The sequence below is a fragment of the Alosa pseudoharengus genome, unplaced genomic scaffold (genome assembly GCF_046254945.1).
Source record: "Alosa pseudoharengus isolate Yale_2024_CS ecotype anadromous, Long Island Sound unplaced genomic scaffold, YU_APseudo_1.1 YU_APseudo_1.1_scf_15, whole genome shotgun sequence".
NCBI classification, from domain to species: domain Eukaryota; kingdom Metazoa; phylum Chordata; class Actinopteri; order Clupeiformes; family Clupeidae; genus Alosa; species Alosa pseudoharengus.
This window is the reverse complement of record NW_027468620.1, coordinates 10,835,485-10,861,169: the sequence shown is the minus strand read 5'-3', so window position 1 is coordinate 10,861,169 and position 25,685 is coordinate 10,835,485. Positions and strand designations below refer to the sequence as shown.

The 25,685-nt window shown below is 44.0% G+C and overlaps 2 protein-coding genes and 2 non-coding genes across 7 annotated transcripts in view; all 4 read left to right on the top strand.

Moving 5' to 3' along the window:
• The window catches only part of arid4b (AT-rich interaction domain 4B), a 46,470-nt gene extending 29,989 nt beyond the window's left edge, over window positions 1–16,481 (top strand). For 2 of the 4 annotated variants that reach the window (XM_076285509.1, XM_076285510.1), the window contains 14 exons: window positions 499–647; window positions 1,948–2,020; window positions 2,689–2,783; window positions 2,899–2,996; window positions 3,820–4,036; window positions 4,730–4,962; window positions 7,420–7,602; window positions 8,635–8,719; window positions 8,831–9,038; window positions 9,555–10,922; window positions 11,390–11,500; window positions 12,194–12,430; window positions 12,866–13,012; window positions 13,647–16,481. In XM_076285509.1, the coding sequence (XP_076141624.1) occupies window positions 499–647; window positions 1,948–2,020; window positions 2,689–2,783; window positions 2,899–2,996; window positions 3,820–4,036; window positions 4,730–4,962; window positions 7,420–7,602; window positions 8,635–8,719; window positions 8,831–9,038; window positions 9,555–10,922; window positions 11,390–11,500; window positions 12,194–12,430; window positions 12,866–13,012; window positions 13,647–13,789 (3,347 nt within the window). In that variant the 3' untranslated portion in view covers window positions 13,790–16,481. The remainder of the gene's footprint in view (window positions 1–498; window positions 648–1,947; window positions 2,021–2,688; window positions 2,784–2,898; window positions 2,997–3,819; window positions 4,037–4,729; window positions 4,963–7,419; window positions 7,603–8,634; window positions 8,720–8,830; window positions 9,039–9,554; window positions 10,923–11,389; window positions 11,501–12,193; window positions 12,431–12,865; window positions 13,013–13,646) is intronic. The other 2 variants (XM_076285511.1, XM_076285512.1) reach the window with 2 other exon arrangements.
• Window positions 16,482–17,609: 1,128 nt separating this feature from the next.
• Window positions 17,610–22,590, top strand: tomm20a (translocase of outer mitochondrial membrane 20). Its single transcript, XM_076285508.1, has 5 exons — window positions 17,610–17,824; window positions 18,602–18,648; window positions 18,796–18,877; window positions 19,765–19,907; window positions 21,762–22,590. Exons 1-5 carry the CDS (start codon window positions 17,701–17,703, stop codon window positions 21,804–21,806), a joined length of 441 nt encoding a protein of 146 aa, XP_076141623.1. The 5' UTR covers window positions 17,610–17,700; the 3' UTR covers window positions 21,807–22,590.
• LOC143124970 (small nucleolar RNA SNORA14) lies at window positions 19,215–19,349 on the top strand. The gene has a single exon (XR_012987207.1). It is a non-coding gene; the product is annotated as a small nucleolar RNA SNORA14 (small nucleolar RNA).
• Window positions 21,537–21,671, top strand: LOC143124972 (small nucleolar RNA SNORA14). The gene has a single exon (XR_012987209.1). It is a non-coding gene; the product is annotated as a small nucleolar RNA SNORA14 (small nucleolar RNA).
• Window positions 22,591–25,685: the final 3,095 nt, after the last annotated feature.

Here is a 25,685-nt window from a genome sequence, read left to right as displayed (position 1 = left end):
TCTATGAGTCGCCTACTACTCCTCACAGTCAATTCTGCATCACTACGTTCCTAGCACCAGCTGAAAACAGCATTGCCTTATGGGTAGTTTTCATGTCACCGGGCTCAGGCCATTCTAGCCAGGTGACTATTTTGAAAGTCTTGGATCTGAATCAGAATGTGTAAAAGGCAGTAGGCTTCAGGTTGTCGGAGGGGTGCAGCTTAAGTACATTCAGGGTCACACATGAAATCATTTCTATGCTCTTACCTTGAGTTACCCTTCAGGATTTTCAAAAATATTGTTTAACTACCAGAATATAATAATGACTGGTGCTCTAATATTGAAGAGTATGTGTTTATCAATCAAGCAAAAGCACTTTTCCCCCACAAATTTAAATCTCACAAATAACAGCTATCAAGTGAAGGTAATTCAGTGTGATTCAGTGCAAGAATGTGGGCTGCTTGGTGCAGTTTGAGCAGACCTCAGACCTCATCTGCTATTGCTATCTGTGTGCTGCAGCTCTTGATGCAGCCTGGGACTTTAAGCGAAACGGCGCCGTCCCAACCACCTGGAGGACGGAGGTGAAAGACGAGAGCTCCAGCAGCGAGGAAGACGAAGAGGAGGAGGAGGAGGAGCAAGACGAAGATGGAAGTAGCGAAGAGGAAGAGGTAATATCAACACACACACACACACACACACACACACACACACACACACACACACACAGAGAGAGAGAGAGAGAGAGCCTGTGCCTGTAATTAAATTTTTAAATGATGCCACATAGCCTGTTTGAATTTCACATTGCCTGCTGCAGTCGGTACTCTTTATTACAACCAGAAAGTAGGTCATCGCTGTCACTTCCACTTCATAGGTTACCGGTAGTTTTCCGGATGTGTGTGTGTGTGTGTGTGTGTACACAGACGCATTAGGCTTCATCAAATTTACACATGTTAAGAACTGGGGTTTCTAAAGCCAGGTAGCATCTGACTGCAAGCCTCTCCTTTGATCTCTCCTAAATAAATCACAGTCTCTGTGTACTTCATTATAGTTTATGAAAATGAATTTGAATCGTATATTGATATCCCACTGAGCTGTTAGCTTATATAAGGCACAGATTGCAATGCTGCCTTTTGTATTTCATAAAAACATTTCAAAGCCAAATTAAACCTTATTTATGCACATCATTTATCTGACATTATGTCAGCTTCCCACCTGTATATTTGTGTGTGTATTGCCACCTTAGTGACAGCCATCTTTATGAACAGAAACAACAAGGAATCTAAGCCTCTTTATCGTTGATTTTATATACATGTTTCTTTTCCTTTTTCCTTTCTTTCTCTATATCTTTCAAGAATATTCTGATTTATATGCCTTATATACCTTCCGTTACTTTGCAACAATTTCACTGTCTAGTAATGTGGTGACATATATATTTTTGTAGATATGAAAAGTTTAAATCATACTGTGGATGGCTAGCTGACAGAGAGGAGAGATGTCTTTGAAAATGATTTCCTCCCTGAGGTCTAAAAAGAGTCAGGAAATAAGTAAGCGTTCACAAATATTTGAAGCTATTCCGAGTGGAGTGTGAAAATGTGTTTTGGGTCCAGGAGCTATTGTGCCAACTCCGTGGAAAGGCTGAGCGATTAAGTTCAACACAGTCATTACAATATTGATTACACTTCTTACCTTGGGCATTGCATTTCCTTTGTGTTACAATCGCACAATCGCACAACTCATTCAATCACAGAGAGTGTGATTTCCTCCTGTCTCTCTCCTCCTATTGCCAGTGGCATGTTTGATTGCGCCTCTTACTGTGATTTTGTTTTTACCCGTCTGTCTTTCTCCATTGGCCCAGCACCCTAATTGTGTCAGATTTTCTTCAGTGGAATGACAGCATGGCTCCGTTATGTGTCATCTCCAGCAGCAGCTTTTATTTAGGTTTGTTTCGTCTTGTTTTTGTCTCCGCAGGAGGAAGTGGAGCCCTTCCCAGAGGAGCGAGAGAGTTTCCTCCAGCAGCTGTACAAGTTTATGGAGGATCGAGGTGAGTGAGTCTTCACTGCTTGCCTTCCCTTCCCAGAGGCCTGGCCCAGAGGAGAGCCCCCCCCCCCCCCATGCATTGGTTACTGTCCATAGATCAGTTTTTCACAGTTGATGCATACAGTGTTGACATCCAGAAATAATGTGTAACACGTTCGCTCTGTCTGACTCGGGGCTCCTGTGTAAAACATTGCAATTGCCATCACCATTTCATGGTTACGGGATGCCGATGCCGTCACTGCGCCACGGCTCCCCCCGAAATCTGCATTTTTATCGTTCTTAAAGCAACACCAAAGAGTTTTTCTACCTTAAAATAATGTTTCCAAAATTGTTTCCGTGGTTCATCAACTCGTAACAGGGTGAACGGCACTTCTGCATTCGCTTCACGGCCCTCTATCGGCTATAACCGCACTATGTAAGTTTGCCAGATCGGGTAGCGGGTTTGTAGTTCGATGGAATGAGACATAAGAAACTACAAATTTGACTTGCATGATGTCGCAATATATCGTACTTTCATAAAATCATGCAACATATTCTACCTTGTCTATAGACATCATTATTTGCAAAGCCGTTGCTGGATAAACAAATAGCGTGCGTGCGACTGAGGAAAAGTTATTTGGTGTTGCTTTAACATGTGCGTCTCTATTCAGTAATCACTCTGCATCACCACAGGGACGCCCATCAACAAGAGACCAGTCCTCGGCTACAGAAACCTCAATCTCTTCAAGCTTTACCGACTTGTTAACAAACTTGGAGGTTTTGACAGCGTAAGACATTTCTCTTTACTACTACCATCTATCCATCTTCTGTTTTTTCCCCTCTTCCATAACAATGCTTTAATCTTTCCCGACGAGACCACTAAAAGTTTCCTCTGTCTTTCAGATTGACAGCGGGTCTGTCTGGAAGCAGGTGTATCAGGACCTGGGGATTCCTGTACTCAACTCCGCTGCTGGCTACAATGTGAAATGTGCCTACAGGAAGTAAGTGGTTACCCGTGCTACTGACTGACTGACTGATACTGACTGATCCTTTTCATCACATCACACCCAAGCAATTTTTACAGTGGTTCTACAGCTCTTGCACTACGCGTGATGCAGGGCCCTTGTCTATGCCATTTTAACACCGCTCAGATAAGTGGAGCAGTGAGCATTGTTTTATGCACCGAAGTTTCTGATGTACTCTCTGCCTCCCTGTCGGACACTCTCACACACACACACACTCTCACACACACACACACACACACATATACACACATATACACACATATACACGCACACACACACTGAGGCAGCTGAGCTGTACAGCGACGTGCTCATTAGCTGGTGTCAGCTCTGTGAGTGTCAGTATGTTCACAGCCGCAGTTCTCGGAATAGGTAGAGGATCTTGTCGTTCGCTAAATGATTATCTGAGAAGCACTTCTGTATCCAGTCCCTGGTGAGCACCCACTGTCAGTGTAGGTGTCAGGGGCCCTGAGCCAACCCTCCCCTGGCCGTACCTAGCCTCTCTAGCACTAGCGCATTGATAGCCAGTTCACTTCTGTCTGTATTTGTGGATCTGGCTCTTGACTTTCTAAGGAAATACTGATTTGTTGAGACTGAAGAGAATTGCGTGGCTGACCGGCATCCACACTTTGAACTTTTTAGCTGGTTAGCTAGCAACCTTAGCTAGTTAATATCTGACTATTCATGCTTGTGAATGTTGCCTTTGTAAAGTGTGTGTGTGTGTAGTATTATATGTATCACATGTATATGTAGAGTTGATATGTGGCTTATTAGCCTGTCTCTTCGTGTTGCTCCTCCTCAGGTACTTGTACGGCTTTGAGGAGTACTGTACTTCCACGGCCATCACCTTTCGAATGGACCTCCCCCTGAAGCCCACAGAGAAACCAGGTGCAAAGGAAGAGGGAAAGGCTGACGGTGTAGCAGGGGCAGCGAGCGTTACCCAAGCAACACACATCCCTGGGGAGGAACTAAAGATAGGCAAAGACGGAGATTCCAGTGGCCCCCAGCCTGCCTTCAGGGTGAGTGACACCGGGACCGACCCTCCCACCTCTCTCTTCATCCAGCCTTCGGCCGTTCATGTCTTCATCTGGCTCTCTTCATAGAGCCCCAGGCCTTTCATCTGGTTAGGGTTTGCCTGTATGAGTGATGAGCAACAGGGGGCTTTGCTAGCTCTGACTGACTGCACTGAAACATCATAGGAGCAGCATTGCCTGTTCTGATGGATGTCAGTGTCAGTTGCATTTACACCTGATAGAAAGTTTTTTATAGCTCTTTTCAACGAAGTTGATACTAACAGCAGACAATGTTGAGAGGAATTGTGTAGTTCTTCATTTATGAAATTTATTGTTATTTATACTTTTAGAGTCATTTAGTTTTTTATTCTATGCATTTATTATTTGTATACTTCCTACTACATTTATTATGTCTTAATATCTTACTTTTATGTGAAATGGCCATAGTTACTGCATTTAGCCAAAATCTCCCTTATCGTTTAGATAGCCCCTGCCCCATACTGTATATCTGTAGATTAAATGATTTTTGCACATATTTGAGTGTGCAACTTTGTACATTCCGTTAATTTGTTTAAGCTCCAGCACTTCAACCAAGGCTGACACTGGATGAGCGAATGTTTTTTTTTTTTACATTTTAAAACGTAAGACATTTAGCTCATCTGAGCTTTATCAGTGTGCTGTTTGCCTCAACCCCAACAGGAGGAGAGCGTGGAAACCAGTGGTCCAAACCAAAACACAGAGCGCGAAGACAACAACCACAGGACTGCTGCTAACGATGACGACGATGGTGACCACGGTGATGATGATGATGACGAAGAAGAGATGGATTGTAAAGAGGAAGTCAGTCGCCAGCGCAAAACTGAGGAAGCAGAACAAGGAGATGGCGTGAAGACGGAACCCTACGACGAATCGGAAAACAAGGACCTATCTGGGTAGGTGGAACGAGTGTGCTTGCAGGTTCCCCATTTAGGGAACATTACACACTGTGTGCAATCAATGCATGTGGCGTGTGGGCCCTCTGTAGAGAGAAATGGAGAACCAGAGCGAGAGAGAGGAGTGTTGTCTCCATTGGCTGCATCTTAGTCCTGTATACCCTCTGTGTGGCTGTGTGTTCGGTGGGAGAGACTGCAGCTCCTCAGTCCTCCAGTCGCCTGCATGGCTGCCCTGCTCCCCGGCTCAAACGCCTCGAGGAGACAAAGCATGACAGCCTCCATCTAAACTGCATGTTGTGCAGAGCTCCTCGTGTGCAGTCTCTCTCTCGCTCTCTTTCTCTCTCTCTCTCTCTCTCTCTTTCTCTCTCTTTCTCTCTCTTATTCTCTCTCTCCATCTGTTTTCCTCTCTCCCTCGCTTTCCCTCTCTATCTTCATCTCTCTCTCTGTTTCTCTCTTTCACTCTTCATCTGTTACCCCTTCCACTGTCACCTCTCTCTTAACCCCCCCCCCTTGTCTATCTCTCTCTCTCTCCCTATCTTTTTCTCTCTCTCCTTTCTTTTTCCATCTTTTTGCCTTTAAAGTAGAACAGGTAGGATAGATCTCCCGAGACATGCGCATAGATGTGAGACCTGTTGAAATACTGCTGCTGCTTCTGTCTCTATCTCTCTCTCTCTCTCTCTCTCTCTCTCTCTCTCTCTTTCTTTCTCTCTTCTGCTGTGGAAGCTTCAATTCCCCCAAAGCTCTTTGCTTTCAGCTTTTTCTGTTCTCTTTGGACTGGCGGTAAAGCAGTTGTCTTTAGGGTACTACCTTTTTTTATCCATAGTTTGATTTATCAGTAGGTCTTGAAGGCGGCTTTGTGTTGGTAATTTGACTGTAGGTGTTCTTTTAGCTGCAGTGGTGTTAACTTCTGTGGTAGTGTGTAGCTTTGTGACATTCAGTTCAAAAGCTTTATAATTATGTAATTATGGGAAAAAAGTCCCATTTTGTCATGCCCAATCCACAGCTAGGTTTAACACAGCATTTTATATTGCTGTTGTCATTGACAGCCTAGTATGGTTTTGTTTTTATACTGGTGTATTTTGAAATAATTAGTCTGCTGCTACTGAGGTGTTTTAACATGGGTAGTATTCATTTTAAAATGAGTCCTGAGCTTAGAGTTAGACAAAACATTTTCTTCCATTGTTTGTGAAGATGTCATTGTTTTGTCTGATTTCATTGTTGTTTTGGTTTAATCGTTGGTTTAATTTTCATCACTACTTTTACTTTTCCTAGTGGTTTACGGTGTGAATTGTAGTGTTCGCTGAGTAACAGTGAGGAACCTGCCATATCCGTGGTATCAGTGGTAGATCTCAGCTCCACCCCCCCCCCCCCCCTTTTTTTTTTAAAGTGTTTTTTAATTTACCTCAGCAATCAATAAGCTTGGATCCTGGGTCCTGCCCTGCACCTGCACTCACGGTGGTCGCTGTTGTCTTGGGCAGCACCAACTCCAGCCAACATCACATTAGGGATGCAGTTAGGGAGAGTTGCATCTGCTGCATTTGTGCAAGCGATAAAGACTTGGCGAGACGTTTGAGGACAAACCAGACATTGTATCATTATATTGTGTCCTTATCGTAGGCGTGTGCGGTGTGTGTGTGTGTGTGTGTGTGCGCGTGTGTGTGTATGTGTGTGCTTGAGTCTCACATGGAGATTGCGGCCTCTAGAAACTTCTAGCCTCTCTCACTGTGCTGCTGTCTAACATCACTGTGTAGTGGCCTGAGCTGCTGTGCTGTGCTTTGCTGTGCCGACCTACTCTGTGCCAATCTCTGCCGACCAATCCCCACCCTCCACTCCCCCATACTCTCTGCCCACAGCAAACCATTATTAATGGCCGTTAGTGGTCAAACATACCAAAACCTGATCAGGTTCAACCAGTCTGAAGGGGGAGGAGAAATGAAGAGATTCTTAATCATAGGCAGCCATGTTTATTTTTCTTAATCTTTAAATGCTGGATATAACAACTGGGACAACTGAATGAAAGAATAACCGTACAATTAATAGTAGAACATGTTCATGCAGGATTATCCTATGATAATCCTTTTTAACAGTCCTTAAACCACTTAAATCAGCTGTCCTTTAAGTTTGTAAAGTCCAGTTTGTGTTTAGGAGTGGTTGTGTGTGTGTGTGTGTGTGTGGGTGTGTGTGTGTATGTAAGGGGATGAGAGTAAAGGTCAGGTAGCTGGCTGATGACCCCCCTTTGTGGCCTTTTGAGCTTTTAAACAGTGGAATGGTGGGGGTGGGGGGGGGGGGTACAGGTACAGGAAGTAGGCTATGTTAGGGAGCTAGGAAGCTAGTCAGGGGGTCCATTGGGTGGGATGGGAGGGGTGGTTGTGGTCCTAGTGATGGTTGTGGTGGTGGTTTTGTGGTGTTCTGTGGGAGACCTAGGGCTAGGAAAGTGCTGAAATGTCTTTCTTGCAGGGCTGACAGCAGTCAGGAGGGGGAGGAGGGGGAGGAATTTGAGTGTTACCCCCCTGGGATGAAGGTGCAGGTGAGATATGGGCGAGGCCGCAGTCTGAAGACGTACGAAGCCACTGTCAAAGAGTCAGACCTGGAGGGGGGAGAGGTGCTCTACCTGGTTCACTACTGTGGCTGGAACGTCAGGTAAGGCAGGACCTGGGGATTCATGCCTATTGCCTATTTCATTTGTGAACACGCACCAACAAGAAATTAAAAAAATACAAACACTGGGAAATTTCCCCCAGCCCCCCATGGGTGTCAATGACACATGAGAAACAAAATCATCTTCCTGATCATTGTTCTTTTCAATAAATCCTACATTCAGATTGAGGTGCATCCATGTCCTCGATGATTTTTATTCTCCTAGCAGATTGCATTGTGGCCATCTAGTGGTTGAAACCGAAAGTGATTGAATGCAAGTGAACTGACCTTTTTTAAAGTGCCGACAGCTTGATATTCCCCTGGCGAAGAGAGAAGGGCACAGAGAGACAATAATGTGTTGCAGTTATGCTCGGATGCCCCCCCCCCCCCCCCCATACTCACCCCATGTCTCTGTGTCTGTGAAGATGCCCGTCTCAGTGATACCGCGGTGCTGTTGTGTAGAGCAAGTCTCTCTCAGTCCCCCAGATGTGTCTTCAGCGTACTTACATAGGAGGCTCAAGGAGAGGTCCCCCTGTAGCTGTGAGAGAGCTTTGCGATCTCTTCGAGTGTAGCCGAATGGGACTGTAATGACTGGAGAATAGCCTTGTTTGTCTGTTGGTTAAACGTTAGGGATGACATAGAAGATGTATTTTGTGATATTGTGGGCTTTGCAAACCAATAAGAATCAGAATCTATTCGTTTATTTTGGCTTTTGATTATTATTTGCTGTCTTGTTGTGATGGACAATATGTTGTCGTTCCATTTTCACCTTTTAGATAGGGCTTTCTGGCAATGAAGAAGCTTGCTGTGTGACATTTCTGTTTGGGTGTGGTGTGTGTGTCAATGTGTGTCAATGTATGTGTGTGTGTGTGCGTGTCAATGTTTGTGTGTGTTTGTGTGTGCCTGTCTGTCTGTCTGTGTGTGTGGTAGCTGTATTGCTGATGCTTGTTTGTGTAGCATTTGTTAGTTTTGTCCTTGTAAGCCCTTTGGCAACCGTGATGATGGAAGTGTTGATCATTTTATTTTCCCAATCAGATATGACGAGTGGATCAAAGCGGACAAGATTGTGCGCCCAGCCAATAAGAATGTACCTAAAATAAAGCATCGTAAAAAAATAAAGGTAGGTGTCCATCTTGGAGTCTTGGCTACATGATCTGTGAACACGGATATTTAATTGATTAATTCACTACAACTTGATCTACAACTTGATTTCTTTTTTAATGTTTTTCAGAACAAAGCAGAAAAAGAGAAAGACAGGATAGAGAGACTCAGTGACAAAGAGGACCTGACGCCCTCTAAAAATAACCGTGTCAACCGATCCCCCAAACCAAATGCCGGGAACGATGTTTTCACTAAGATGGAGGACTGTGATGACAAAGGTAACCAGCAAAGTCCAGTCAAGTCCAGCGAAATCAAATCCATTCTCAATGGCCTTCAAGGCAAGTGTAGCTCCTGCTCTGTTTGCTCCTTAAGCACAGTTTAGAAATGCTTAGGCCAATGACTACATATAGATGGACATCGTGGCTCCATTCAGATATGTTCTATAGAATTGAAGCCACTGTTCCGCCACCATATTGTCAAACTTTTATATCCAGTCATTGGCTTAGGCCTGAGGGGCTATGGCGCAATCTACAGTTTTACGCACGTTTAAAACAGTGCCGTGGAGTAAGGATGCTTTCGAAATAACAATCGATTAACAATCAACAACAATACAATGTGCATTCAAAAGAATATGAAACCTAAATGTAGACACATTAAGACAGGAGACTAGAATAACTTAAGAAAGACAATGCCTGTTGCACAGTACTGTATACACACGTATGACACTTGGCACATACCCACAGTCACACAGTAATAATGCTCGTTGGTGTTATTTTAATTCCTGTAATGAGATTTATCAAAAGCAGAAGGATTTGCTCATAGTTCCTAACTTTCTGGTGTCCTCTGTGTCACAGGTTCTGAGAGCTCATCAGATGACAGTGAGAGGGAGGAGGAGGACGAGGCCGAACATGATGGAGTTGAGGGTCCCGTCAGTCGAGGAAGTCACCGGAAAGGCAACTCCTCCGAGCCCCCTCACGCACTTGAACGCTGGGAGGGAGGGCCCCCATCGGACAGCTTTAAGGCTTCGCCAGCCACCGCCAATGCCCAAGAGGCGAGCGGTCAGGAAGGACCCGAACCCGGCAAGCGCAGGCTGGCATTCGAGCCCGAGGCGGAGAGTGGCCCACGCAAGAGGAAAGCTGAGGCCGCATCGGTTACAGATCGCACTCCAAAGAGTCAGGCCAAGAGCAAATCCAGGAGCACTAGGTCTGGAGACTGGCTGCCCAGCAGCTCGCCAAAAAAGCAAGAGGAGAGGACTTTAGGGAGCGGACAGGAGCAAGGAGAGGCCTCCAGCAGCAGCTCGGAGGACGAGGCCAGCGCTGCCGCCGAGCCCACAGCCAAGGAGGAGCCGAGGGGGCATCCGAAGACCAAAGGCTCCCCAGCCAAGAAGTACAACGGCCTGAAGGAGAAGTCAAAGGGCGGGCGGTCCTCTTCCTCTGCCTTCTGGGAGATCCCTGACAAGAGAGCTAAGGTGGCGGCGAGCGGCGCGGAGGAGCGGCAAGCAGGCGGCTGCCGGACCAAAGGCCAGAAGGACGTGTGGTCCAGCATCCAGGCCCAGTGGCCTAAGAAGACGCTCAAGGAGCTGTTCTCGGACTCTGACACGGAGGCGCAGAACTCCCCTCCGCCACCACCGCCGGCGGTCGGACCTCCCGAGGAGCCCCGAGCAGGCACAGACGGCGACGCCGACGGGGAACACATGGAGGAGGACGAGCCGGTCGAGGAGGAGCCGATCGAGGAGGACAAGATGCAGGAGTACCCTACCAGCAGCGGCAGTGGGAGCAACTCCGTCATCAACACACCACCCACCACACCCGAGTCCCCCACCTTGAGCAGCAGCGGCGTCGGTAGCGGTAGTGGCAGCGGAGGAGGAGGAGGAGGAGGAGGAGGCACCACGGAGGCCCCTGGGCGGACGCCGGCCTGCAGTAGCCCCACGCCTCTTCCCCAGGCCCCCGCCACCCCGGCCTCTGGCTCCCCGGCAGCGGCTTCGCCGGCGGGGCCGATGCTGGAGGAGCGCCGTGAAGGTCGTCTGGGCCGCAGTGAGTCGGACAGCAGCACGGTGGAGGTGGAGAGTCTGGGAGGGGAGCTGCAGGAGATGACCCCCCAGGAGGAGAGGGCTGGTTCCCCCTCGAAGGCATTTGAGACGAGCCTCTCCTGCAACAGCAACAGCACCTGTAGCCTGGACCTCAGTCACAGCAGCCAACAGGAGAGCGAGCAGAAATCCAAAGGTGAGGATCCAATGCTGCACAGTTGAAGTTCATTTGAATTTACTTGCAAATTATACAAATATTAAAAAATCATCCTTTTTATTGTGCATTTCAGGTTGTCAAACTGCAGTTGGGTTGTTTTGATTAAGTACAAATATTTTAATCAAAATAGCCTATTCTCAGTTTGATTGATATTTCTTGAAATTTAGAATAAAAAAATGAATTCATTACAATGACACTTACCTGTTTCTGCATATGAACTCTTCAGTTGGTTTGCCTATCAGTTCTCCTAAAGGTTGTGGCTACTACAAAGGCTGAATCTAGTGCTTTGAACTGAATTGAAATGCATGACCAAAATATGTGTTTTACCCGACATCAGGAACGTGCTGTGTAGTCCAATTTAGCTTGAAGTCTTTTAGAGTAGAACACAGAAGCTTAAACATGGTCTTGGCATACCGCTCATTTCCTTTCATCTTTTCCTTGGGCAGCTTCAGCCGGTCAGAAACGACAGAAAGAATCCCAAGGTGGCGTAATATCCAAGAAACACAAGAGAAGTCACAAGAGCATAGGCCTGCATCCTAAGAAGAACCGAAAAGCAGGTACGTGTACGTACATGTGCGGGAACATTTGGATGTGTAGTTTGTCAGTCCCCGGGAGGCTGGGAAGCCTTTTGGCTCGCTGGGTGACACGGTGCAGCTCGGGAGTGCTGTTGGCTCTCTCTCTGTGTCGGCCATGTGTAGCACCAGCTGCTAGCGCTTTCTTCCTCTCTATCAGAAAGATAATGATCAGATTTGCATGGAGATGAGCAGCATAATGAGCCTCTGATTCGTAACAGCGTGCTTTACGGACACATTAACCAGCAGCAGTTACACAGGGCCGGCTGCTCCAGGCTCCCCAGTCTCCAAATAAACGTGCTGTTAATTTATTATTTGTGGCTGTCATTTTGCATGGTCCTTCAGGCCTTTGGGTCCAGTCCTCAAATAGGCTTATTGTTAAAGTCCCAGGTGTTAAATATACAGGATTCAAAACAAAACCTGTAACACTATATGGTGAAGAAAGTGATTTTGGTTAGGTCATAGAGATAAGTGAACACTTGGGCTACTGAGATGCTGATGATAGAGTGGAAAGACAATGCGGAAAATGAAAGTGATGTTCCAGGTGACGTGGAACAATATTTCTGATTTACTAAAGGAAAAAAATAAGGTTAACATTTAATGCAAGACTTTGAGGAAATTGATGCTCACAAATTTCTCTCACTTTGTCCCCTGACCCTGTCCCCGTCCCCCCAACAGCCCACAGTAGTGACAGTGAGGACCACTCGGTCAGCGAGAGTGCGTCAAAGTCTCCCACCGCCAAACCCAACACGTCGGACCTGAAGCCAGCCATCTCTCCCAAGTGCCCCGGCAGGACCCCCCCGTCGGGACACAAGTACCACAAACACGGTGACGGGGAGCACACACACCACCACCACCACCATCGGGAGCACCAAGGCCGCTCCGCACGCGTTTATAAGTGGAGCTTCCAGATGTGTGAGTGGAACCCACATCTCCGTCCTAACACTGATTGAATCTTTAGGTTTATTGGCATGGCCAACAGCCACTCATATTGTCAAAGCAGTCTTTAGATTATATGTAGTACGACTATAAATCCTAACATTCAGAACATACTCATCAACAATACAAGAAAATAAGAATCAAGATATATTCTGGTGCATTCACTACCCACATACAGTTGATATGACCAATGTTTTTTTGTTTTTTTATAAAGACCTCAAAACATATTCGGCACACAAATAATTAGATGAAATTGAATCATAGAGGTGTTAATAAGGGCTTTTTCTCTAGTTTTGCATAATATGTGAGAAATAAGGATCCAAGGAGTTATAAATGTTAACATTAGTTTAAACTTGGGTCATTAACAACTATATGATTTTCCTAATGGCTTTTATTATTTGTTTTATGCAGCTGATCTAGAGAAGATGACCAGCTTGGAAAAGATATCATTCCTTCAGGAGAAGCTGCAAGACATCCGGAATCACTATCTCTCTCTCAAGTCAGAGGTGGCGTCCATCGACCGGAGACGAAAGCGTATGAAGAAGAAGGAGCGAGAAAGTAAGTCTACTGTCCAACTGTACAATTGGTTCATCAAAGTAGAGCTGCAACAAAAATCATCTTTCAGGCTTTCGGAAACATTGATCTGCATTTTTTCACCATTTTTATTTGATCGACATTTAATCGACCAAGTAACTCATTGATTAATCAAGAAAATAATCAACTGATTGATTGACAATGAAAATAACCGTTAGAGTTACTGTTATTTTTGTAATGGCTACCTTAAAGAACTTGAGACCTATAGCATCTGTAATATCTTTGTTTTGAGCCACTGCTTGAATCAGAGGTTCTTTCATAAATTCCACCAAGGTTAAATCCATGTTGATTTTCAGTCTGGAAAGTTTCTTTAACTACATGTCCAAGTTAGTAATTGTAGAGGGATTTAGCAGCATCGGGTTTGTGTTTTGGACCTGGGCCGACCGTTTCTCAGGCGTCAACGCTATGAATTGCCACACATTAAGCATAGCCGTGGTCCATGTCAGTTAAAATTTGGGTGTCATTGAATGCTTAAATGCTCAAATAACCGTAGTTCGACCCAGGTCATAGAGGTGAAAAGGGTATTTGATGAGCATCTTTGTGTGTCTTTGTTCGGATTTGCCAGGTGGACGGTTTGTAATGACTTGTGCCATTTCAGCAGGTGCGGTGGCAGCCTCGTCGTCGTCCTCCTCCTCCTCTCCGTCCTCCAGCTCCCTGACGGCAGCCGTGATGCTGACCCTGGCCGAGCCCACCGTCTCCAGCTCGGCCCAGAACTCTGGTGTGTCAGTGGAGTGCAGGTGACAGGAAGCGAGACGATGGCGAGCGCTCTGAGCACTTAACCAGCACCCGGGGGCCTGCCCCTGCCTTTGCCCTTTCCCCGACAGGACAAACCAGGACAGACCCACACAAACCCACACAGACGCTGGGGGCACAAGAAACTGACCGGAAATCAAGATGAAAAAAAAAAAAAAAAAACCTGAACAAGCACTATTTTCTATCGACAACTGTTTCCTCGGCAAGCTAATTGCACTTAAGTGCACTTTTATTCAAAGGCAGACATGTGGAGGGGAGAGCCAGGAGAGAAAAAAAAGTACAATGCTGTTTTTGTTGTTGTTGTTATTCAGAAATCTTCTTTTTAAGCAATAATTATGTCCATTAAGTGTTTTTCTTTTCCTTAAAGTAATTGGCTGGCCAGCACTATCTACTGTGGGGCCTACAGAATCATAACTCATCCAGAAGTTCAGTGCAGCAGCAGCATTCTTGAAGTAACATAGAACAGCACTATGTTTTTTAGTCACGTTAGCCTCTCCTCTTGTGTGTAATGTAACGTAATATGCCCAACCACATCCACAGAAATCAGAACCAACAACAAAAATGGGATCTCCATTGTTTTGAGAGCAGCTAAGCTCCATTTCAGTAGCAGTGACCATTAAAGATTGAGTCACGTCATCCAATTGTTTGGGGAAGGCAAAAAGAAGGGAGGGCTTCAGAGGTGTGTAGCAGGGGGATAATTCACTGACAGCTAATAAGTGGATGAATACTGAGCAATGCTGTAGTGCCTTGTAGGTTCCTCTCTTTGGGCACTTTGAGGAAACAATGCAAAGAGAGTTTGAATGGTTTGGATGACCTATCAGTGAAGGGTCATGTATATGGCCTTCATAAAGCCTTTCTTAAGAGTTAAATGGTGCTACTTGTAAATATTGACCATGCCATTACTACAGCTTGAACTATAATGTTAATTCCTGTCACAAAAAGTGTGTTACGAATTGGAACAATGCCTTATGAATGTCAGTTAACGTTTGGGTGTCATTTAAAGCTTAGATGAGCCTTATGAAGACCTTATACAGACTCCCCTCACCTAATGTGCCGCCCTATACCGATTCTCTTCACCCTTCAGATGATAAAGACATGTTTGTCTTGTTTACAAAAGACTGAAGTAACTGGGCAGGAGTGGTTAATCAGGCCAGAGCCTGAAGATGATCATAGAGTAATAAGCAAATCAACATCCTTGGCAGCCATTTTAAATGTTTCTTACTACTGAATAATTACATAGCCCCAGACAAAAGGGGCTCAACCATAACGTGGCAGTATTTAGATGTGCAGTGACAGAGTTATTATTAGTATTTGTCTCGATTAGATAATTATTACCGATTAGGATCTGTTCAATTCCACATGTAGCCTTTTCTTTTGTGTCTTCCTCCCTTCCTTCCTTTCTTTCTTTTCTGTTGTCGCTTTTTGAACGTCTCACCCTCTGACACTCCACGCCCACTGAAAAGCACTTCATAAAACTGCACCAGATTTTATTGTTGTCAAAGGGAGTACTTTGTGGCCTGATATTCACAACAGTGGACAGAATGATATGTATGATTGGAGCTCCTGATTGCCAGGTCTGATTGTTCTGACGATAGAAAGTATGTTGTGATCCATTGTGATGTCTTTTGTAATCCCTACTACACTCTGTTACCCTTATTTTTCTTCTCTGCTTGAGTAAGAGGTAATTGGAAATGATTCGGAATAAGAGTCTATCACTATTGAGTGGAGAGGACCTGCCACAGCTCTCAGATAACACCTCTCCCTGGAACCTCGTAAACCAAGACTGGGTAATTCAAATTGTGGCGTTTTATTAAAATGGTTCACACTTGAAAGGCATTGCCTTTCTTCCAAAAAAAGACTACTCCGTATAAATATGGTTTGCAATTTCTGACCAAGAAAAGTGTTATAATGTTTAAGTGTGGATTTAGAATGAGGCATAGGTATGTGAAAGATCACTGAAGAAATCTCCAATGTTCCCTTTGTATAGACTCCCTGTTGTACCATAGCCTGAAGGTCTGTTCCGTCTGGCACTTGTATGTAACTGTATGCCTTTGTTATACATTTGTATATTGAGAAGTGTGTTTTAAGTCAAGCTATTTAATATCTTGTACCATGTACTTTTCTGTACAGGCAGTTTTACTGTTTCAACTGTAGTTGCTGTGTACACTCTGAAGGTAAAAGCATGTGTTTCTTTCTTTCTTCCTTTCTTTCTTTTCTTTATTTCTTTCTTCCCCTCTCTGTCTGTCTTTATTTCCTGCATTAATTTAGTTCGTTCCCTAATGTGAGTTCCATTTCAGTTCATATATACGGTAGTATGAACAGTTCGGTTCGTTTATAGTTGTTCACATTATTTCAACAACACATGCTTTCTGAGTTTCTGATTTTTTTTCTTCTGTTAGATTAGTTGTGCTTGTACTAGATGCCTTTTGTGTTTTATCGTGGTTTGAAAAGTATTTTCAAATATGTACATGGGTTGTAAAGTTTTATGGATCTTTGCAAAAATGTGGTCTGACAGGATGAGAGTGTGAGCGAAGAAGAAAGAGAAAATGGTAAAGCTTATAAGAAAGCTCTATAGTATTTATTAGGCGCTGCAGACGATGGACATTGTGTAATTTATTGTACAAATGTAAGCAAAAGGAAGCCTCTGTTTGAAATAAATGCCATAGTTTGTGAACTTAAATGACTATGTTTGATGAGTTTTCAAAGCACAGTGACAATGAATATTGGTCACAATCACACAAATATCCCACACATTTATAGGTAAAAATGTTGTTAATGTAATGTTTGAAATTATTACTAAATTGACAGATAACTATGCTGACCAGCACTATAGGTTAGAGTAGTTGTACTAATTCTGTACCGGTACTAATTTCAGTATTTTGGGTATCCTACTTATACTTATTGTTAGATAACTGATATACTATCCAATATTAAAGTATGTTATGGTAAGTGTTATGGTATTCAGTGGTAATATATGGCCATTATTACCACCCTCTAGTAGTCTAATACTTGCTGTCACAAGGCCACTATCTGTGGACTGTGTTAGACAGTCAATCTGAGCACAACGGGTCATGCTCCAGCCCACTACTTGGTTTGTACCGTATGATTAACATGAAACACTATTAACTTCTGTTCATACAACTGCACAGCATACCTTTTAATTCATAAGCACCTGCAGGTCTAAGACCTCTCCCATCCTATGCAGGCCCGATCTGTGGTTGTAGATTGCCTGGCCAAACAGACACACTGAATGTGTAAGTAGGCCTATGCTATGAGGACAATGGCAGATTACTGGCCTGACACTTTATGAAGAGGCGGTGGTGTGGTGGTAGGAATCTGAATCCATGATAAGTAGCAGTTTTGTGTATTTTGCAACTTCAACCATAACTTTTGTTTAGAAGAAAGCTGTTTTCATGTACACCAGGCCTACAAATAATTGAGGATTGAGATTTTGCGAGCTATGTGGACTTTACATAGTGGGACTTTAAGGTTCAAATGGATTGGCTGTTAAAGGCTGCATTTATAACATTTTTTTTCACACTACGTTATAAACTATTGAGGATATGTTTTTAATTTGGTTTTCATTGAATATCTTTCTTGCTTTATAAATACTGTCAGAGGGCACTGATCCATCTTAAGAACATGCCATGTTCTTGTACTTTTGATATCATCAGTGTGCTGTGTGCAGACCATATACAGTCTATGGTGCAGACTGCAGCAGATCCTAAACAGTCAGGCATTTGAAAGGATACCTAAACAGTCACTCCTGTCGTCATGAACGGGTCCTTCCTCCTGCGTCCAATGTCATGTGGTGTTTTGCATGGAGGCTTAGCATTAGCACTTGGCAGCAAATTCTGTCGGCTGTATAATTCTGATAAGCCTCCAAACTTTGGTTGGAGATGATGGGCAGTAGGACAAGCACGCTTGCGGCTGGTGTCTGCGGGGCCTTGGTCATCGGATACTGTATTTATTTTGACAGAAAACGACGGAGTGATCCAAACTTTAAGAAAAGACTGCTTGAACGTGAGTCCTAGCTCATGCCGTGCCGGCTGCCGAATTTAGCATTGGCTAGCACTAGCACAGTCAGAGCTTCATGCAACGTGACGTTAAAACCTTTAACCAGTGGAAAATAAGGTGACCCATCTTTCTGTCATGCTCGTCCTATGGGCAATATTTGGTTAACGCTAAATTTACACGGACAGTGTGGCTTATTCGATAGTAGAACTCGGTAATGTGTGTGTAGCAGTTAACGTTATGCTAGTCACTCTAGGGTTGTCGTGCTAGTTTTAACGTTACTCGTTCATGAGTAACGTTACACTTGTATAAAGATAACGACCTCGTGTGTGTAGGTAAATTGGCTTCATATTGGTCCAAATCGTCTAATGTAGTGAACATTACGGTGTAACTTTGCTATTACGAAAACAGTGTAGCTGCTAACGTTAACGTTCTGATGCCAGCTTTGTGAGCAGAAGAATTGTGTTAAAGCTAATCAACCTGGCTGAAAAAGCAAATATGGATAGCCTAACAGTAAAGGCGTGTTTGGAAACGTTAGTTAATATGACTGAAGATGTAAATTCTTTAGTGAGAAGAGAATTAGTTGCCTACTCATTTTGGGCCAAGGACTGAAGTCAGGGTAACCTTGGACCTTAATTCGGGAAATTACACAGTTGCTTAGCATTTCTCTTTTGTAACATTGGTACACAGGAATTGTACTACTTGTTATGGCACGTGTGTGTAATTGAAATACTCAAATAAAATTGTATGTATTACTTCTCACCTCTTTAAAATTTCTCAATTTAGGAAGGAAGAATCAGAAAGTTGCCAAAGCAAAGACTGGACTTGCCAAGGTGAGTTATGATAACGTAGTCTGTTGTAAGTTTGCTAGCTGCCAGACTGCTTATGAAACAACCATTAACAACACCACACCCCATAGCTCAGGGGTGTGTATGAGGCTTTGCTGAGTCAGTACTAAACCCATTCTCTGTGTCTTCCAGCTGCCTGATTTGAAGGATGCTGAAGCAGTGCAGAAGTTCTTCCTGGAGGAGATCCAGCTGGGAGAGGAACTCCTGGCCCAAGGTACGCCCCCCAGGGTTCAGACAGCAACACCAGCTGGGGGGATGACCACACACATTTACTGCGTCAGCAAAGATTTATGAGGATGGCAGAAGCTGAATCTGTTGTCTTTGCATATCTTATTATGCAATAATGCATTGATTACAGGATGCCTGCAACCCAGCATAAACTCAGAGAAACGTTGGCAACCAGGCTGTTAACTTTTTAGAGCATGAAACACAGGTGCTTCCCAGAGGGGATGAGACTGTCTTTTCTGAATCTCTATTCGGTGATGGAGGTTTCTTATCCATACAGCTTGTAAGATTGAATGCATGAAGGGAAAAGAAAAAAAAGAAGTTGGCTGCATTCTTCAAACCCCCCCATATGCTATTTGTAGCTTTTGGGACAAGCAAGAATGCAAGAACAATTCTAGAACTATCCAAAGTGGAGGGTCTTGCTGCAGTGGCTCTCAAACTATTTCACCTCTAGAACATCTTTAACAGAAGCGTCAGCAAAGCTTTATGAGGATGACGGAAGCTGAATCTGTTATGTCTTTGCGTATCTTATCATGTAATAATGCATTGATTACCAGACGCCAGCAACCCAGCATAAACTCAGAGAAATGTTGGCAACCAGGCTGTTACATTTTTAGAGCATAAAACACAAGTGCTTCCCAGAGGGGATGAGACTGTCCCATCTCAATCTCTTTTCAGATGGAGGTTTATCCATACAACTTCAGGTTACAATAATGGGTTGCTAGATTACTGAGAGTAGCATTAAAGATATAGACTAACTTTTCACAAGTGTTGCTGTTTTATTATAGAATTCAAGAATAGGTATGTGACCACACACACCACATGTATTCAACTGCTACGATTTACTAATGGTTGATTTCCATGCCGCACTCACAGGAGATTATGAGAAAGGTGTCGATCACCTGACCAATGCCATTGCAGTGTGTGGGCAGCCTCAGCAGCTTCTGCAGGTGCTGCAGCAGACCCTGCCTCCCCCCGTCTTCCAGATGCTCCTCACTAAACTCCCCACTATCAGCCAGGTGAGTGTGTCGAATGTTGTGCAGGTACTACAGGCCCATGGGTGCTGAAATGTTGAAATTATGATGTTGATGTTGAAATTCTCTTTCCTGGTATGCAGTCGTATGGTTTATAGTATTCTTCTGTAGTACTTATTGCTGGACTAACAATATCCTTGTGGCACTGTACCCTGATTGTTGTAAGACCCTTTGGATAAATGCGTAAGCTAAAAGACAATGTATATGGTATGACATGGCATCGCCGTTAGTCCCTGTAGTACAGCGTTTCTCAAACTTTGGGTCGCGACCCACTACTGGGTCGCGGAGACATGCCAGGTGGGGCGCGAACTGACGTGAAAAACAGGAGTTTTTTTAATATATTTTTTTATCTGTAGCCTCGGCCCAGGTAGCACCTGATGTGCAATGGACGCAGTTATTCACAGGGAAGCGCTCGTGTCAAGGCAGCTTAGTTAGTCCCGACCTACATGAGATTTTGAACGTTGTTATGAGAGTGGTGAATCATAAAAACCCGGCACTTAAAATCGCGTCTATTCTCCGCACTTTGCGAAGAGATGGTAGCTGACCAAAAGGCTGTAGGCTACTGTTTCACAGCGAGGCAAGGTGGCTTTCCCGAGGTAAGTGCTGTCGCGCGTGTTTGAGCTCCGAGTCGCCTCTTCTTGGAGGAAGAGCGCATGTTTAGATCTGCAAGCACGTTCACTAATGAACATTTCTTGACGAAGCTGGCCTATCTTAGCGATATATTTGATATATCTTAGCGATACATTTGAGTTAAATGTCCAGTTACAAGGCAAAGACAAGCACCTACCTCACCTAGCAAATAAGATTACTGCATTCACCAAAAAAACTTGAGTATGGGACAGGCCCCTCGATCGCGACAGTATTATGCCTTTGAGATTTCTGAGCGAAATCGCTGAAACGTCTGATTGGGAGGCACTCTTGTGATACCATGTATTAAACAGTAGGCCTACATCACATCCCTGCAAAGTTTATTTCAAAAATATTTCCCAACCAGCAGTGCTCAGTATGACTGGATTATGGATCCATTTAATGCAGCATGTTGGTATTTCATTGAATATATTGTACAATGCTGTAAAATGGCCTATGCTTTCTAATATGTTGCTGGAAAACAGAAATATGTGTGTTATGTATTTATTTATTATTATATCTGCAGCACCAGCTGATTTTAACTCTGTTGAAGAGGATATATTTAGAACTTGTCATTATTTCAATAAATTTGACAATTTTAAGCTTGACCTACCACTTTCTTAGAGCGATGAGGGACAGGTGGGGCTCGAGAATGCACCTTGATCAAAGTGGGGAATGAAAGAAAAAGTTAACCGCTGATCTAGTTTGTTAGCTACCACAGTCACGAGTTGGGTCGCGATAGTCTGTCATTTTTAAAAAGTGGGTCCCCAGAAAAAAAGTTTGAGAAACACTGCTGTAGTAGTTCCTGTCACAATGACATTATATGTGGTAATGTGTGGACTGTGGCACACAGTGAAACTGATGAATTGTTGCGTTTTGGGGTGGAATAGATGTAGAGAACAGGGGTTGTATCTTTGTGTTGACGTGTTCATACAAGACTTGTAAGATTGTATGCGTGAAGGCAAAAAAATAAATAAAAGAAGTTGGCCGCATTCTTCAAAACCCCCCGTATGCTATGTGTAGCTTTCGGGACAAGCAAGAATGCAAGAACAATTCTAGAACTATCCAAAGTGGAGGGTCTTGCTGCAGTGGCTCTCAAACTATTTCACCTCTAGAACATATTTAACAGAGAACAAGGTTGCCTTTTCTGTGGAATGCCTGTGCATGAATGTGCAAGACCCTGAAAGTGTTTTTTTCCTCTTGTCATTTCAGCGGATAGTGAGTGCTCAGAGTTTGGCAGAAGATGACATTGAGTGAGAATTGAAATGTGAAGTGTGTGTGTGTGTGTGTGAGTGTGAGTGTGTGAGTGAGTGAGAGAGGTGGGACAAAAACAAGATGGCTGCTCTTGACCTTGCCCTGCCTCCTGTTCCCACTACTTCTGTGGCACTGGCGGCGGTGCAGATGGCGCAGTGCTGCAAGACCAAGAGGCTGCTCTCTGATGCGACCAGAGACATTGAGATTTCCATGTCTTTTTTTTGTTGTTTGTTTGTTTGTTTTTTGGTCATGCAATTCTATTGTCTTCGAGATTTTGGCGAAGAAATGTATTTGGCACATATGTCTGTTTCTGTGTGTGTTTTTACTTTTTTCTTTTGTACGCAAATGGGGTACACAAAAATCAATCACCCTATAATATTGGGGACATTTGATGACCTTGTCATAATCAAAGCAAACACTCTGAAAGCAGAAGCCTTGATGAACTGACACATGGGAGGCCATGTCTTATTTCCTCATTTCCTACCGTGATCTTCACACGTGTATTCCGTAGCCTGCTATACCGTCATAGCAACAAGTGTCATGCTCAGCACACCAGTTTAATTGATTTATCGTTAATGTAGCAGTTCTTGTTCATCCAAATACAGTGCATTCTTAGCAAAGACAGTTTTTTGGAAACTACCTATGAGTTGCTTTAGGCCATATTGGGTTAATGTCCAAAACCCAATTGACGGTAGAAGCTAGGCTACTGACATTTTGTGATGCATTTTAATCTTAAGACAAGGCAATGATGTCAACAGTACCAATAAAACACATTGGCTTAGGTGAATTTGGAGTGTTTTTCCCTCCCCAATTTTCAATTTCTTCAATATTTTACTGTGTTGCCAGCTCTAAGCTCATATTATATGTCTGGATTTGACTGTTTCAGATTGTGAACATTCAGAACAGTGGAGGCTAAACGCAGAAAAAACATTCAAAAATCACACTGTATTATCCACAATACACTCAACACAGTAGGAACCAGTTAATACCGCTGGTATTGTTATAAACATTGGACACTAACCAACACCAGTGTTCTGAATGGCTTTAAAAGAATCCGATGGCGCAGTTCACCTTACCGTGATCACATTATTCATAGTTTACCCACCTCTTATTTTACCGCTACACCCCGTCTACTGCACAATCATTCATGAGTTCTATCATTGTGAGAAAGCGGATATACTTGATTGTATCTTTGACGGAACCGGCCACGTGTGTGTGTGAAACTGGAACCTCGTACACAGAATAAAGTCAGTGCTCTTCATAACACCAGTTGACAGATACTTGTTATTCCACGCCAGGTAAGAGTATGTTAACTTGAATAATACTATTGATAGAATAAATGTGTAGCAAATGTCTAAGACCTTAAAAGTACATTTTAATAGCGTACCGGCGCGAGTCGGCGTGTTCTGCTAGATGAATGATGCCGAAAGACAAGCACGTGGCTACTGAAATGTGTATCAAAAGCCAATGAAAGTAAATGCTACTTGCTATTATAGCTAAACCAAAACTTACAATAGCCTAGCCTACCGTCATTGATCCACAGAGGAACCTGAAAATATATCTTATTTTACCTGCTTAATAATTCCGTTTTTCATTTACAAAGTAGGTGTTTGCAATGTAGACCTATCTGATACGACATGATGTGAAACAGTAGCCTAATTAACATACACCTTTGCAATAAAGCCATTCAAAACAATAGCCACTGGATGGCAGTAGTAACACACGTTAGCATCCGGATTGTATAGGGAAATGGATTTTGTGGTTAACCTTGCCTAAAAATCTTGTTCTGTTGTGAGTGAAAATATATGCCAGTAGTTTTGCATATTTATTCTTACACCAAGCCTAATCTCAGCGTAGGCCAATTATTGGTTTCCTCGGGTTTTTAGTATTCTGTTCAGGCGCTGAAAATTGTGCAGCATGAGACAGCTGGATTAATTAAACGAAACAAGGCTTTTATATGGCTTTAATTTTTGGCAACATTTCAAGTACAGCTTCTGAACATGATAAATTACAACATTAAAAGCATAACTACTCAAATATTAGCGCTTCAAGACCTGCCTGTACTGCAGAACTGTACAATAGCTGAATATTTGTCTTTGAGTAACGTTAAGCCTTTTGGCAGCAAGGTGATCTGATTCGCTTTCCTCTCAGCATTCTACTTCTACCCTGACCTGCGTAGTTAAAGGGAAGTATACCCCCCAGCCCTGAGTATTTGCAGTGGGCTGTCTGATGTATGTATTTTGGAGCGGCTGCCTTGGCGCACAGGAGTGGTGCAGAGCGAGAGAGCAGAGCCCTGCTCAGCGTGATGCCACTGAAGGGGAAATAAATAAAACCCAGCCACTAGCCTTCCAGGCCAGCTGCACTCAGACTTTCCTGGAATGGCATTGTCGGTGGGCGGGGGTTGTGGTGGTGATGGTGGAGAGTGGTGCCTATTACACTTGGCTGTGTCGAAAGCCCTGTGTGTGCTGTGCACTCACTGCTGCACACCAGCTCCTGATTGGCCATCAGTCTGCAGTGCATCAGTAGGCTACCAGTTACTATCCAGTCGTTTTGGTGTAAGCATTTTATCTCAATTCATGTAGTTTTTTAAATAATGTCAGGTAATAGTAGTATTAGGGTCTTATATTAAGCACTTTAGTAGCCTGAGTCAAGTGCATGAGGCAAACAGATGTTTTTACTATTGTTTTTTACAGTGTTCTTTAGTGCCATTTGATTGCTTTCAGCACACGTACAATGAGTGTGAGGATGGTCAGTCATGGACTTACTGCACTTTCATTGCCCCTGTGTCCTCCTCTGACCTGGCGTCTCAGCCCAGCTGTAGGTCTCTGCTAAGCTGCTCAGACGACAAACTGCTCTGAGGTTATCACAAACACACAGACACACACACAAACATATAGACACAAACACACACACACTCTCTCTCTCTAGCTCTCTCTCTCTATCGCTCTCTCCAACACACAGACACACACACAGACATATAGACACAAACACACACACACTCTCTCTCTCTCGCTCTCTCTCTCTCTCGCTCTCTCTCTCTATCGCTCTCTCCAACACACAGACACACACACAGACAAGGACACACTTTCAGGCACACAAATACAGACACACACACATGCTGAGCGACTTAGAGAGGCTGTGTGGAGCCTGAGTGTGCTCTGAGGCACAAAAGCTGCGTCATCAGCTCTAAGAGAGAGTTGCAGCAGCGGGTCAGAGAGATGGAATATCTGCTCGCACAAGATGGCTGGCTGCTGGACGACAAGCCCTCTGAACAGATGACTCATGCCATTATAACCTCCTCCACACACACACACACACACACACACACACACACAAACACTTACTCTCTCTCTCTCACCCAAACACATACACACACCGATACCCACTTACACACACACTCTCTCTCTCACTCACACACACACACACAGCCTAGTTGTTTTAATTTCTGAGGACACACCAGTTACATAAGAGCAGACAACCCGACATTTGAGACCTTCAGCCTGGCACGGCGTATGCCAGATGGCCCCGGAGGATAGGGGACTGGAATGAAATGTGGAGAGGAGGAGGAGGATGGAAAATCTGGCTGTTTCCTGACAGGCCTTTTTTTCTGTGTGCACAGACAGACATGTGCACACACGGATTGGATTACCATCCAACAGGACGCCTCAGAGGTTCAAGCAGGGCGCGAGCCACTATTGAACACGGTCTCTGTCAGTGGTCCAAGGGTGGATACTTCCTCAGTATCAACTCCACATCATAGATGTGGTGTTGGGTATACTGCCAAACAGCAGGGGTGCATTTTATACTTGCCAACATAAAGCCAGTTAGGAAGGTTATAACATAGAGGAGTCCGTTTAAATATAGCTGTAAAAAAGACAGATG